General features: G+C 39.3%; 1 protein-coding gene across 1 annotated transcript in view; it reads right to left on the bottom strand.

The window, feature by feature from the left end:
• Positions 1 to 1,964: 1,964 nt before the first annotated feature.
• The window catches only part of CCDC171 (coiled-coil domain containing 171), a 322,836-nt gene continuing 308,637 nt past the window's right edge, over positions 1,965 to 16,163 (bottom strand). The window contains exon 26 of the mRNA XM_025431994.3: positions 1,965 to 2,055. Within this exon, the coding sequence (XP_025287779.3) occupies positions 2,032 to 2,055 (24 nt within the window). The 3' untranslated portion in view covers positions 1,965 to 2,031. The remainder of the gene's footprint in view (positions 2,056 to 16,163) is intronic.

Raw genomic sequence — 16,163 nt, 5'->3', positions numbered from 1 at the left:
ATATTCCCCAAATGAATGAGAACATATAATGTTTGTCCTTCTCCGACTGACTTACTTCACTCAGCATAATACCCTCCAGTTCCATCCACGTTGAAGCAAATGGTGGGTATTTGTCATTTCTAATAGCTGAGTAATATTCCATTGTATACATAAACCACATCTTCTTTATCCATTCATCTTTCGTTGGACACCGAGGCTCCTTCCACAGTTTGGCTATCGTGGCCATTGCTGCTAGAAACATCGGGGTGCAGGTGTCCCGGCGTTTCATTGCATTTGTATCTTTGGGGTAAATCCCCAACAGTGCAATTGCTGGGTCGTAGGGCAGGTATATTTTTAACTGTTTGAGGAACCTCCACACAGTTTTCCAGAGTGGCTGCACCAGTTCACATTCCCACCAACAGTGTAAGAGGGTTCCCTTTTCTCCGCATCCTCTCCAACATTTGTTGTTTCCTGCCTTGTTAATTTTCCCCATTCTCACTGGTGTGAGGTGGTATCTCATTGTAGTTTTGATTTGTATTTCCCTGATGGCAAGTGATGCAGAGCATTTTCTCATATGCATGTTGGCCATGTCTATGTCTTCCTCTGTGAGATTTCTGTTCATGTCTTTTGCCCATTTCATGATTGGATTGTTTGTTTCTTTGGTGTTGAGTTTAATAAGTTCTTTATAGATCTTGGAAACTAGCCCTTTATCTGATATGTCATTTGCAAATATCTTCTCCCATTCTGTAGGTTGTCTTTGAGTTTTGTTGACTGTATCCTTTGCTGTGCAAAAGCTTCTTATCTTGATGAAGTCCCAATAGTTCATTTTTGCTTTTGTTTCTTTTGCCTTCGTGGATGTATCTTGCAAGAAGTTACTATGGCCGAGTTCAAAAAGGGTGTTGCCTGTGTTCTTCTCTAGGATTTTGATGGAATCTTGTCTCACATTTAGATCTTTCATCCATTTTGAGTTTATCTTTGTGTATGGTGAAAGAGAGTGGTCTAGTTTCATTCTTCTGCATGTGGATGTCCAATTTTCCCAGCACCATTTATTGAAGAGACTGTCTTTCTTCCAATGGATAGTCTTTCCTCCTTTATCGAATATTAGTTGCCCATAAAGTTCAGGGTCCACTTCTGGATTCTCTATTCTGTTCCACTGATCTATGTGTCTGTTTTTGTGCCAGTACCACACTGTCTTGATGACCACAGCTTTGTAATACAACCTGAAATCTGGCATTGTGATGCCCCCAGATATGGTCTTAAGTGCCAAATCCTCCTGAGATGTTAAGCAAGGTCACACTAAAAAGTGTTCCTAAATATCCACTGGTGACTTTCATGAGACCATATAGGTTCCTGGTGGAGGCAGAATCTGGTTTGCAGTGGGTTGAGTGACGAGAGGTGAAGAAATGGAGACCTCAGGTATAGATAAACCTTTCTAGAAATCTGGCTGGGAAGAAGAGGCAAGAGCAGAGCAGAAGCTGGAAGGGGGTGTGGGAATGGGGCCAAGAAAGGATATTTTGAAGATTAGAATGATTATGGCCAGTCTTATGAGGAACCAGATGACTGGGAGATGTTAGATATATAAAAGTGGGGAGGCATATCAGTCCTTGTCCAGAACAGGTGCTATGGCCCCTCGTTATAAACAAATACCCCCAACTCTCCTGTGTCTCAGGGAAAGCTCCACTCCAGAATGCACCCGACTCTCTTCATGCCTTCACCTGAGCAACCACCAGAGGAAGTGCACAGGGGAGCTGCTGGCTCCATGTAGGAAGCAATCTTCCCCAGGCTCTGAGGTGAGTACCTCACTTCCTCTCACCTCTCCTCCCATCTCCACACTTACTCCCCACCCTCAGTCTGCCGATGGCCTCACCTCAACTTCATTGGAAAATAGAAAGCATTAAAGATGATTTTTTTTTTAATTTTGCCACCTCACACTTTTTGACATTTTAAACAGTTTGTTTTTCACTCACTGTTTTGTCACAGAGACCCATCTCCTCCTGAGGCAAATCCAGAGACGCACACTGCCAGGAGGACGATCGCTGGAGGCAGACAAGTTCATTCTTCTGTTTTTGAACTTGACTTTAGAGACAATAATCGGGAGAGAAAGGTTTCAGGTTTCTAAATTTACAAACTATTTGAGTTTTATAGAGCCAGCAGACATATGGAAATGTGTGTGCATGTTTTGGGTTTCACAGTGATGGGGGTTGGGGGGGCAGGGCCATGTGCCCTTTGACTCCTACACAATGAGCAGTTATCCTGCCCCACAGCCAAACAGTGGCCCCATCCTGGCATTTCCTCCCTCGGCTTCCATTGTGAATAGACAAGGGCCTGAGAAAGGTATGGTTATCAGGAGTTCAAAAACCCCAGGAATGAGGGTCATCTGGGTGGCTCAATGGTTGAGCCTCTGCCTTCGGCTCAGGTCATGATCCTGGGGTCCTGGGATCGAGTTCCACATTGGGCTCCCCGCAGGGAGCCTGCTTCTCCCTATGCCTGTGTCTCTGACTCTGTGTCTCTCATGAATAAATAAATAAAAACAAAACAAAACAAAACAAAAAAACAAATGAGGATTTGGGTGATGCCATCAGGGGGTCACTGAGACCAGTGGAGGGGATAGCTGAGGGTAAGAAGAATCTTAAATAGACAGGAAGTGGGGAGAGAATCAGTCTCACTGCCAGCCTGAGACCAAATGTGGCAACAGGGGCTGTTGTTTGCCACTCTAACCTCCCAAATTTCTCCCCTGAAAGTGAGGCCCATCAGCACCTTGGAAGAGCTACTATCTGAACCTACATGGGGAGGTGGACTGGACTCCAGTGGCCAAGGCAGAGGCCCAAGCTGACCTCCCCTCAGGAAAGACCTTACTGTTCTGCTGCCAGAAGTGCCTGAGTGAGAGCCTCCAGCTGCTCGCCTTGGGGATCCACAGCCGTGCAGGAGCTGAGGCCACTCTCCTCTGGGCAGTCTGCTGGGCAGAGTTGGGGTGCTAGTGGTGGTGATCTCTGCCCACAAGATCTCTTCAAACAGGCATCTAGAGCACCATATAAGGCGGCCTTCGTCTGATCCACATTGTGATTTGAGTCTCCTCCTGTCTAATGCTTCTTCCCTTCCCTTCTGTGCCTCTTACAGGTGACAGATCACCACAGACAAGGCTTTTCCTCCCCCGTCCTGCTCCCTCTCCCTGACACCCCCTTATCATTATTCTTCAATAAATGTCTTGTATCCCTAACTCAAATGCTGAGGGTCAGCATCCTGAAGGATCCAAATGACAGAGATGATTAAAGAATGGGAGATCCAGAACACCAGTGGACAACCCCCTCACCCTGTACCAATTCAGGATTAAGCCTGGTTGGTCATTCTTTCTCAAAGCATTATGCATTGGGTATTAGGTTCCATTTTCATTATCTGGTTTGAGCCGTTACTCCAATTTGCCTTCATATTTATTTAATTATGTAGTGTTTCAACTTATAAAAATAATGCAAGGTAGAATTCAAGCAGTAGAGAATTAAAATTATACTTCTATATTCCAATCCTAATCCCCAGAATTAACCATTAATTTGTGTGTCCTTCCAAACTGACATATGTTCCTATATACCAATGGGATTATAGGAAACATTGTGACCCATCCTGCTGTGTATTTTAAAATTAAAACTATTATTTTGGACTTATGATCATTTTTCAATATCAATATACGTAAATCTATTTCATTCTTTTTTAACAGCTGTTATAATAATTTAGTAACTCATGTCATTGAATAACTTTATTTCCAAGATTTGCCTTTTATAAATATGGCTGCTGTGAATCTCCTTGTATTTATTTTTCTGGAAAGTGATGCTCCCATGTTCTCGCCCATTTTTTATTGGAGTGTTTACTTTTTTCATATTGATTTTTAAGAGTTCTTTAAATGTTAAAGATACTGGCTCATTTTCTGATGCACGTTGTAAACATTTTTCTCTAGCTTTTTATCTTCTGACATTGCTTGACATATGTTTTTCTTTATAAGATTTAAAATTTGTACATGGTCAAATTTATGAGCATTTTCTGTTACGAATTTTAGGTTTGGAGCCTTGCATTGAAAGGCCTTCTCTATAGTAATAGCATGAAAACAAATCATCTATGTATATTTCTAGTATATTTGTAGTTTTCAAGTATTTAAATCTTTTCTTTTCTGGAGTTTATTCTGGCATAAGCGTTCTAGTTTTATTTTTTTCCAAATGACTGTCAGTGATTCTGATGTCATGTACAGAACAAACCATCTATCCTCCACTGATTTGAAATACCACCCTTGCCACATTCTAAATACCCGTAGTACTTCTTTATTAATAAGATTCTTGGTTCCTTTAGGATCCTTACAGAACCTTTGTTAATCGACCATATGGGAAAAAATGAATGAAATAAATAACAGAATGGAAACAATCACCTACATGTACATCAACAGGAAAGTTGTCCAAGGTCCTCATGGGTTTTACAGAGTGCTGGGTCAAAGGTTGAATAAGATGGTCCACACCTTCAGTGGATGCCAGGCAAGCAAGCAAGGGGGCATGGATCGGGGCAATGCAGATTCTTGCTGCCCTCTTACTGTGAAATCCTTCCCATTAAAGTTCCTGGATTTTATGAAAGCGTGGTGGTTTTTAATGAGTGCATAACTCCAGGAAAGCTTTGCACTTCAAAGCCTGTTGCTATTACAGCCGCTGCATTAGTAAAGTAAGTAGGGGGATCAGTTGCACACGAAAACTTTGAGTGTCTTATGGCATTCCTCTGCAGCAAGACAGCCTTTCTGAAGGTGATTGCAGACGGACATGGCCCTGCATCTTTGAAGTATACTCAATGCGGAATCAATTCAGGAACTCACAGATACTAGTTACCAGCTTGTGTTTATTCACATCCCAGAGAAGGGTTTAATTAATGTAATACATATTGGTCAATGCTTTGCTTTTAAACTTTACCTTTGGCCCATCAGCAGATCAATATGTATTTTAATCTTCTTCTGTTTTAGAACTGGTTTTAAGACTCACAGCAGAGGCCCAGATTTCACAATCATTAATTGCTATTATCAGCCCCTTTCATTTCCTAAACATCAGCAGTTTCTTAAAATTCTGCTTTCATTCCTCTACTAAGTTATCCCTCCTTGCCCCTCACTTGGTTCTGTAGTGTCTTTCAACCAAGTACAGAGTTTACAACTAGCCAATACTGGGAAGAAAAGAATGCCCTGAAATTCTCCATTGATTAGCTGATGTATCTGACCTCATCTACAGCTGCACACAAAACTCAAGAACTAGTCCAGCCACTTCTCAATGGATGCTGCCAAGTACTCTTCCAAGACTCCCAATGGGTTTGCCAAAGGGTAAGGGACTCATATTCTTTTTCTCTCTCTTTTTGTAAGCATCATCTTTGGATGGTCAATTATTCCACATATCACAGTATACCTTCTTATTCCTAAATTGCCAGTATTTTCTAGTATATCAAAGTTGGGGGGTCAGGAGAGTCTGACATTCCCTCATTGCATAATTGGGGCAAATCACTTAATCTCTGTGGGTCTAAATATCCTCATCTGTGAAAGGGAGTCGCAAAAGAGCAGTGTTGGAAATTATGAGATAAATATGAGTAATGTATTTTGCACAGAGCCTGGCTATGAAGATACACCCCAATAGAGGACTGTCCCTATTAACAGTGTTCATATCACTGATGTCCTGTAGACTAAATAAAGGGTACTGATTGAATGGAAGGAAGCAATCTGACTACACAGTCAGATGGCTTCCCTGCAAATGCATCTCTTGCTCAATTTAGGAAGGAAAGGAATTTGTATGATTCATCAAGACAACAACCACCAGTCTTTTCACTTGGTGTATTGCATTATTTCAAGCAAGACTATGTACATTTGCTATATTATAAAGCCTCCCTTCTTGTGCTGTCTTCAAACAATCTTTTGCATTTTTATAGTTTATTTTCTTCTAATCAAACATAAAAGTATAGATGCGCATGGTAGAAATTTAGAAATGTAGAAAAGTATAATGAAATACAAATTATAAAGAAAATTTAAAAATACTCATAATTCTACTGCTGGTAGTATTTTGGTGTGTTTTCTCTCAAATATGTACCAGTGTAGATATTTACATTATACACACATGGAGAGACAAAACAAGTCATTTCACATAGAGAAAAATAGGCTTGGTTCTGAAATGCAAATTCATTTGTTCAACAGTCCATAGTGGCTTTAAACTTAGCTCGACATTTGTTGTTGTTGGGTAAAATCAACCTCCTCAGTTCACATCTCTAAAAATCTGTGAGTAGAAAGTCAAGAAAAAGAGTAGCTTCCATATATAGTTCATGTCTTATTTTTTTTATAAACACCAAATCATGAGGACTTTGCAATGTCAGGAAGCACTCTATGAAGCCATGATTCTTAATGTGGACCATTATAGACCACTTATGAGTATAAAATTTATTTGGCAATCCGTAATTTTGTTTTTACAAATAACCTTGTGATGCATATCAGAGAAATCTTAGTATGCATATGGTTATTTCCTTAGGACAGATTCCTAGAAGTTGGATCAAAGGTAATGAACTTAAAGATTTTTAAAAAAGATTTTACTAATTTATTCATGAGAGAGAGAGAGAGAGAGGCAGAGACACATGCAGAGGGAGAAGCAGGCTCCATGCAGGGAGCCTGACGTGGGACTTGATCCTGGGTCTCCAGGATCACACCCTGGGCTGAAGGCAGCACTAAACCACTGAGCCACCCACCCACCCAATCTTTGGGCTGCCCAAAGATTAATTTATATATAAGGTCAAATGCTTTCCAGAATTATTGTGCTTATTTACATACCACCCACAGTGGCACTATTACTGGCACAGAGTTATCATCATTTTAAAAATCCTCTCAGGCAGCCCTGGTGGACCAGCAGTTTAGCACTGCATTTAGCCCAGGGTGTGATCCTGGAGGCCCAGGATCGAGTCCCACGTCAGGCTCCTTGCATAGAGCCTGTTTCTCCCTCTGCCTGTGTCTCTGCCTCTTTCTCTCTCTCTGTGTCTGTCATGAATAAATAAATAAAATCTTTTTTTAAAAAATCCTCTTAATTAGATAGGCATGAAGCTGTATTTCATTCCATCCATTGTGGCACGCTTCCTGAGCCCTGGATGTCTGCACTTTCTTTGACCATAATAGGTGTTAGGACTTCAAATTACCTGTGGTGACTCACATTTGTTCCGGGGCCTGTGGCACTGGCATTATCTTTCTTGTCTTGTTGCCCACCTGGACTCTACTATTTCAAAGCCACACTGCCAAGTTTTGCTTGATGTAAGACTACACTGCAGTCTCTTCTGACACCAAGGATTACAGACTCCCCTGGCTTCTACCCCACAATGGATTAGAAACTTCAATGCTTCTGGATGGAAAGACGGTTTTGGAGAAGAGTTTCTGATTTCCCTACTTCAAATTTCTTCCTTATCTTGCAGTTGAGATAGAGTTGGCACAGTGGTGCTTAGTTTCTAAAGGCCAACACATACACGCATGCACGCACACACACAGATTTTAGTTCTTATTCACCTTTGGGTTTATAAACATAAGTAAAATGATTATTATAGACAGTTCTCATCTCAGGCAATCACATCCATCTCAATGAGTGGATTATTATGACTCCTTACACAATTATCTGGCTCAAAGAGATTTCCCAAACACTATTTATCCAGGAACAATTGCCTGTGGGACTTTGGGAGAAGTGAGGATCCCCTAAAAAGGTGCTAAGTACCTACTAAGCTGCTTTCCTAGCTATTCTTTACATACTCCAGAGATTCACACACACACACACACACACACACACACACACCCCAAAACTTATCACAAAACCCATGATACAAACTGCATAAAATATAGGAAATATTACATTATTACCTGGTCTCAAAACATTTGGAAAAGAGTCTGGGAAATAAGCTAAAAAATAGTAATAATGTCATATTTTAAAAAGAAAAGCCAGATATTCCTATGAAATTAAGCATAGAAGAAGAAAGAGAAAGGAGGAGGACTCTCGTTGACTTGACAAGCATTGTGTCCTGAGCACAAGAAGGGACAGACAACTAGGGGAAAGAGAGTAGCCATCAACACACAACCTTAAAAAGTGTCGATTATTTCATGGAAAAGAGGAGGAGGGGTCAGAACAGAAAATATCTCTATCAAAGAAGTAGGAGGCTAACCAGGACGGCATACTTATGTGGAAGCTACAATCTGAGCTTCAAGAAACAGGAACTAGTCCACAGTTCAGTGCTGCACCAGAAATCAAGGATTAAAACTGACATAATTAGGTGGCTTTATGAGTCAGAGGTGACTTCAAGGAAGAACAGAAGTCACTGCTTTTTGAGAGACTTTTCTGGAGATGCCCTCACCCCCACCAGCACTTTCTTAGAGAATCCACCACATCTCCACAGGCTCTCCCTGGCACCTCCGCCGAGCTGGTGGCGGCCCACACAGAGGCCCTGCTCTCTGCGCACACAGATGACCTTAGGGAGGTGGGCCACAAAGGCTCAAGGGCTCCAGGCTAAGCTCTTTTGGGGGTCTTAAACTGGAAAATTATGTGAACCAGAGCTATGGTGGCCATACCTGAGCCATTAGGAAATGGAGCTGGGAGAGCCAGTCAGCAGGGAGGGAGAAGCAGCAGTGGTGAGGGAACAGGGAGCTCAGACACAGATGAGAAAGAGGCCACGTCCTAACAAGGACTCTCTGCTTCCTTTGCAGGCCAGGTGGCACTCCTTGCCCTGGGGTTCCATGAATTATTCTGCTTTCCTTCCAATAATTTTCAGGGAGATTCAATGCCTCGTAATCAAATTACCCCTCATTGGAGACAGTGACTACTCTGTGCCATTTAGCTGTGTGCAAATATTCCCTCACAGAATGTTCACAAGAGCTTGGGAACAAAAAAAAAAAAAAAAAGGTGTCATTATCTCCCTTCTCCCTGAGAGGAATCTGAAGTACATGAGGTTAAATAACATGCCTAAAGTCACACAGCTGCTGAGTGAATCTGGTTCTAAATTCTTACACCATCACTCCGGGCCATAAACACAATCCAAGCTCAATTACTGCTGATTGATAAGAAGTCCTGAGAAGTGCACAAAGTCTATGTTTGTGCTATGATCTCTTCCTTTACATTAAGTTCTAAATAGACTCCCTTAATTTGCATTCTTCATACTGATGTATGCTCCATAAGAGAGGAAGTGTGCGGAGAAAGCCAGAAGCTTCGCCGAAGTCTGCATTCTCCGAGTTCGTGAAATAAACTACAACTACAATATGAACTTTATCAGAAGTTCTTAGAGACTCCAACAGAAGTACAAACCTTTTCAGTTATTAAAAGAATCGAAAGCTTTTTATTGTGCATGAAAAAGACAAACTCCTCCCTTTCACATTATTCTACTTTATAGTACAATTCCTTTGGCTGGGAGGAGAACTTCAGACACTTTTTCAAATAACCCCAACCATTTAATCTGTACCTTTAGGAAGTCATGCTGAGAGTATATGGAAAAGAGACAGACGGAGCCAGAAAAGAGGGGTGGGGGAGGGGGGAGAGAAGGGAGAAGAAAAGGTATGGCATTGTTTCTGAAGTAGTAAGAATCTCCCAGTTTTTCTGGCCTACTTTAAAATGAGCTGGGTATTTCTATCCACAAAGAGCACCTAACATTGTTTAGGTAACTACTACTTCAAAATCTTTTGCTTATCTACTGTAGGCAAATCTTTCCACCTATTTGTCATCCTCTTACACATAAATCAGGACTGCTTACATTAACTAGACACTCACTTTGGAAGTTAGGATGCTGTCTTAGTCAGCTCAGGCTGCTGTAACAAAATACCGTGGTCAGGATGGCTTCACCAACATTTTTTTTTCTCCCAGCTCTGGAGGCGGAGGCTGACCAAGATGAACGAGCCAGCCAATTCAGCTCTCATGAGAGGCTGTCTTCCCAGCTTGCAGACAACCACCTTCTTGCAGTGTCCTTACACAGGGGAGAGACTCTCACTCTTTTTATTCTTGTAAAGCCACTAATTTCATTGTGAAGGCCCTACCTTCAAGACTTCATCTAACCTTAATTACCTCCTAATAGCCCACCATCACACTGGGGGCTAGGGCTTTAACACAGGCATTCTGAAGAAACACAATTCAGTCTGTAGCAGATGCTTCGAACTTGTTTAAAAAAAATACAACCCTGTGAGCAACACCCTAAAATATACATCATGCTATTATAACAGGAAACAAATGTCTACACAAGTAGGATGACAAGCCCCAGACAAATGCCAAGGACCTTCTACAATTTGGGAAGGCTGGAGAAAAGATCTTTGAAGATGGTTTTAAGCCATGAGAAACAGCTTTTAAGAAAATAGTTTTAGTAGGTTTACATTGAGAGAGAATCCAGATTGGAATACATGAGCACGGGGGGCACAGAGGCCCTACATGTAGGCTACTGTCTCAGGAATGGAATCCAGATGCTGAGGGTGCTGTGGGGGGAGCACAGCATCAGCTGCCACATCCCTTCTCTGGGCCATGAGCAAGTAAGATCACTAAGACGAGGGGAAGCTCAAGAACTTTGACTTGAGTCCAGGTTAAGAATCAGTTCTGGCTGGGTGACGGGCACTGAGGGGGGCACTTGATGGGATGATCACTGGGTGTTATTCTATATGTTGGCAAATTGAACACCAATAAAAAATAAATTTAAAAAAAAGAATCAGCTCTGGAGCCTTTGAAATCTTGAAAATAGTGTGTATTTTCAGAAATTTAGTTGCTTGAATCTACTTTGAGAGGCTGATTATTGTTGTGGAAAAACTACTTCAATAGACTTCAATTCTATGAAGGTAAAGCCAAGATACTAATTTGAAATTTAGAATTTCCAGAAAACATCAACTGCTTTGTGTAATTATATCTAAAATTTGATTTATTATGTGTCAGTAGACTTTGGCTAAGAAGTAGGTTGGAAGGAAAGCTGACATATTTTCTCTATTCTTTCAAGGACTCACTTCATGTATGGGTAGAATACTTGGAGTCTGAGTAAAGGAAACACCATAGAGCACACCCATTGTGGAGAGGTAAGTTGGCCTCTAAAACATGGCAGCAGACCAAGGAGAGGGACTTTGTGGAAGGGATTTTCCTAAGAACATTGGGAGTCTTTATGTCTATTTTTAGTTTTAAATTTTTTCTTTTCTTTGATAAAACTCCCTTAAGTTATTCTCAAGTCTTCATCAAAGTTTTGCTAAACACACAGCCTGGTCTTAGCAAAAAGAACAAATTAATAATTCAAAAATTAATAGTAATATTTAGAGTAATTAAAATAGTAATTTTTATGTTTTGTATATTTTACCAAAACTTAAAAAGATTTTTTAAAATAGCTTTTTAAACTTCCCATTAAAAAAGTCCCAGGTCCAGATAGCTTCACTGGTAAATTCTATTAAATGTATAAAGAAAAACTAACGTCTATCTTTTCCAAACTCTTCCGAAAAATAGAATAGGATGAAGAGTTTCTCAATTCATTCTATAAGCCCAGTATTACCCTAATATCAGCCAAACACATCATAAGAAAATAAAACCTCAGACCAATATATCTTATAATTATAAACAGAGATACAGAATTTCAACAAATTCTAGTAAATGGAATCCAGTGACACACAAAAAAAGAATTATACAACACTGTAACCAAGTGAGGGTTATTCTTTGGAATGCAAGGTTGGTTTAATATGTGAGAATTAACCAATGGAATGCATCATATTAAAGAATAAAGGACAAAAGCACATGATCATCTCAATAGACGTATAAAGATCATTTGACAAAAAAGGCGCCTAAGATTCAGATGGAATTGCAAGAGACCCAAAATAGAGCATATATATATATATGAGGACTAGCACTTTGCAAGCACAAAATTAATTCCAAAGCTACAGTACACAAGACAGTGCAGTCCTGGCTAAGAAGAGATATACATGATGAATGTAATAGAACTGAGTCTAGAAATAAGCCCTTTTAGTTACAGTCAAATGATTTTTTTTAAGTGCCAAGACAACTCAATGAAGAAAGCATAGTCTTTTAAAAAAAAATGGGACAACTGAATAACCACATGAAAAAAGAATGAATTTGGACCCCAACCTCACACTATATACAGAAATTAACTCAAAATGGATCATTGACCTAAATATAAGAAGTAAAACTATAAAACTCTTAGAAGAAAATAGAGTAAATCTTTGTGAACTTGGGTTAGGCAATGGCTTCTTAGAGATGACACAAAAAGCATAAATGACAAAAGAAAAAAAATCAGTAAAATTAGACTTAACAAAAACTAAAAATTTTTGTAACTTTAAAGGACACTATTAAGTGAAAAGACAACATATAGAATGGAATAAAATATTTATATATATATATTTATGTGTATATATATATACACACACACATATATATTTATATATATACACACATATTTATATATATTTGCTTATATACATATATATGAATATATGTATATATAAATATATATATCAAGAATTCTTACAACTCAAAATCTTTTTTTTAAAGATTTATTTATTTATTTATTTATTCATGATAGACACAGAGAGAGAGAGAGGCAGAGACATAGGCAGAGGGAGAAGCAGGCTCCATGCCGGGAGCCTGACGCGGGACTTGATCCCGGGACTCCAGGATCGCGCCCTGGGCCAAAGGCAGGCGCCAAACCGCTGAGCCACCCAGGGATCCCCACAACTCAAAAATTTTAAAAAATGAATAAATCAAATAAAAACAGGCAAAACACTTGAATAGTCATTTCTCCAAAGAAGATATACAAATGGCCAATGAGGACATGCAAAGATACAACACCATTAGTCATTAGCAAAGGCAAATCTAAACCATGATGAGATATCACATCACACTCTCTAGGATGGCTATTATAAAAAAGATGGACAACACAGGATGCCTGGGTGGCTCAGTCAGTTGGGCATCCGACTCTTGATTTCGGCCCAGGTCATGATCTCAGGATTACGAGATCAAGCCCCATACTGAGCTCCCCACTGAGTGGGGAGTCTGCTTCAGATTCTCTCCATCTCCCTCTGCTCTTCCCTTACCTACCTCCCTTTCTCTCTTGAATAAATAAGTGAATCTGAAAAAAAATAAAAGGACAACAAGTGCTGACAAGGATGTGGAGAGATTAGAAACCTTATTCATTGTCAGTAGGAAGGTAAAATGGTACAGTTACTTTGGAAGACAGTCTGAAAATTCCTCCAAAACTTAAGGTTGGAGTTACCATATGACCCAACAATTCCACTCATAGAGGTATATGCAACAGAAATAAAAACATGTCCACACAAAAACTTGCACAGAAATGTTCATAGCAGTATTCTTCATAATAACCCAAAAGTAGAAACAAACCAAATGTCACTCAATGGAAGAAAAAGAAAATGTGGTATATCCATACAATGGAATACTATTCCACCTAAAAAGGTATGAAGGGCTAAAATATGCTACAGTATGAATAAAACTTGAAACCATAAATCTAAATAAAAAGAAGCCAGGTTAAAAAAGGCAACACACATGATTATATTTATATGACATGTCCAGAACAGGCAAATTTAGAGAGACAAAAAGTTGATTATGGTTGCCAGAGGCTGGGAGGAATCGCTCAACGGGTGTGGAGTTTTTCTTTGGAGTAACAAGAATTTGTTCTGGAATTAGAAAGTGGTGAGGGTTGCACATCCTCGGAATACACTAAAAACTATGGAATGAACTGCATGATATGTGAATTATATTTCAGTAAAGCTGTAATTTTAAAAATATATGCAGGCAGGCACTCTAATCTAAGTATTTGAATTCTTATTTGAATTGTTATGAAGTAAGTAAATGTATTCAATGGGTGATTACCAATTGAGAAAATTATTTAATGAGAAAGTGACACAAGGTTTCCAGTCTCGTTAATGTGACATTCAGGAAAACTGTGCTGGATTTCCTCAGGAGTCTCTCTTTATGGGGAACAGCGATTCTGTCTCCCTATGGATTAGAAAGAAGCTGTGCAGATTACGAAGTGACTGTGAAGCTTATACTGGCATCCCCGTGTGCCAGGATTTTCATGTACAGCCACACAGGTTGTGCACTGGTCGTGGAGACTGTGGTGTAGATAGTGCCCTCTGGAGCTGTGCTGGCTGCCCTCTCTGCAATGTCTGCGTCTTTCAAGGCATCCTGGGCTCAGGCACACTTCAGTAAGAACATCACTACCATTAATTACTGAAAACACAAGTGTAATGCTGTGAATGTGAACGCTGCTTCATGGGAATCTCTCTCTCTCTCTAGTCTTCACAGCACATATTTAAAATATTTCTTCCCAACCCAGAGGAAAACTTAAGTGTATTCACAGATGGTGTTTCTGCGACCATAAAAGCACTTGCTGTGGGTTCAACGGGCAGCTGTACATCAAGGTCGCTAGAATGAACTGTTGCCTTTAAACCCCGGGTCCTAAATGATTTGCAGGGAGTGTACAAGTTCAAGAGCTTTCCATGCAGTTTTACTGTGGAAGCCTCTTACTTTCAGGCCATAAGTGAGCTTAGAAAAGGCAAATAATAAATATATTTTGCTTATTGTTGAAAGAACAAAGGCAAAAACCAGATGTTCTATTATACCTACTGTATTTATTTCTTACATGGTGCTTTTTACTAGGCATCCAATATGATTCCATCCATTCTGGATTGCATTTAAGATTTTTCCCTTAGAGAGATACCCTAAAACATAGCAGGGATCCAGGAAAGGTGGCTCCCCTTATATTCTTGTCATTAGTGAATATTTATGAATATCTGATAGCTCTTAACCTGTCAGCTGAGTCTTCTTCAGATCTAAATAAGACTTTTTATTTTACATAGTTTCCTATAGCAGCACAACATTTCTGGAGCCGCTTCACTGGGAGGATTCTGTCAACAATCAGCATTCCACTGGCATTAACATGCAATAAAAGACAATGAAGCATGACTCAATTAAACCACACACACACACACACAAAAGTCTTCAGATAACATTAACCCAGTAGTCTTCAAAATCTATGTGGAGCTTCTGCTGCATGGCTAGCCTTAAGGTCAGTGCTTTGAAAACACATGCCTAAGCCTCTAACAACCCTGCATGCAAGATGATTTAGAATAAAGATCAAAACTCTGTTTTGTCTCCTTCCCATAGTGTATCCAAGTATTTTACAGCTTATAAAATGCAGTATCAATTAGGTCTCCCTGCTGCAAAAAGATTAAGAACAAATTTCCCTTCAAGATGTCAATGCAAATTTAATTTATACAGAAGATACAGTTTGGGAGCCCTTTAGAGTGAGATCTATTTTAAACAAACAAACAAACAAACAAACAGACCAAAAGATTATGTGGGGAGTGGTTCAGAGAAAATATGTAAGCACCTGCTGTATGAACTCACAGGACATCTGATATTGGGGTATGCCAATCAACACATTTCCACAACCACAGAAGAGTCTTAGAATAAAGTTGCCACGGTTTGAGAGAAAATAAGGAGCTCTTCTACCAATATGTTTATACACACATTTCTGTCTCACATAACCAGGAGGGTTAGGTACGTTCCTTACAGAACTAGAGGCACAGTTCCTACAGAACTGTTGGTTTGTTTTGTTTTTTTTTTTTTTTTTTTTTTTTTGCTGTACTTGAATATTTAATGCTCTGGGCATTAATCATCAATATTTTAGGTTTCATTATTGAATACTTAAATCATTCTAGTGAATATTGCTCTCATTGAACTAAATCATTCGAACAAAAACTATATGGTTTCACCAAAGTAAAGATAAAATAGATTCAAATAGTGTACAAAAAAAATTTCAAGGATTTTATTGTTTGGGGAAATTATTAAAATTATTTTGCTTCAGTTGTAGCAAAAAGTCATAGATAAATGACCAGGGACATGTGGTGAGCTCATGGGTAAACAGTAAAGGAAAATACTCTGGCATGTTTAAGATATAATTTATAAATTCCAAGTCATTATTTGAAGCTATGATTAATATAACTTCTTTCAAGCTGAATTTCTTTTGTAAGAAAGCTATAAAAATATGCCAACAACAGTGGGAATCAAATAAAAACAATTATTTAAAGTAAACCTTTAAGATAAATTTATACATTAAAAGATACCTTTCTAATACCACAGAAATTAAAATACCTGTTGAAATCATAGGTTCATTTAAAACTATCAAAAATGGGGGTG

The sequence above is a fragment of the Canis lupus genome, chromosome 11 (assembly GCF_003254725.2).
Source record: "Canis lupus dingo isolate Sandy chromosome 11, ASM325472v2, whole genome shotgun sequence".
NCBI lineage: Eukaryota > Metazoa > Chordata > Mammalia > Carnivora > Canidae > Canis > Canis lupus.
Note: the sequence above shows the minus strand (reverse complement) of the source record. Positions and strands in the feature narration are given on the sequence as shown.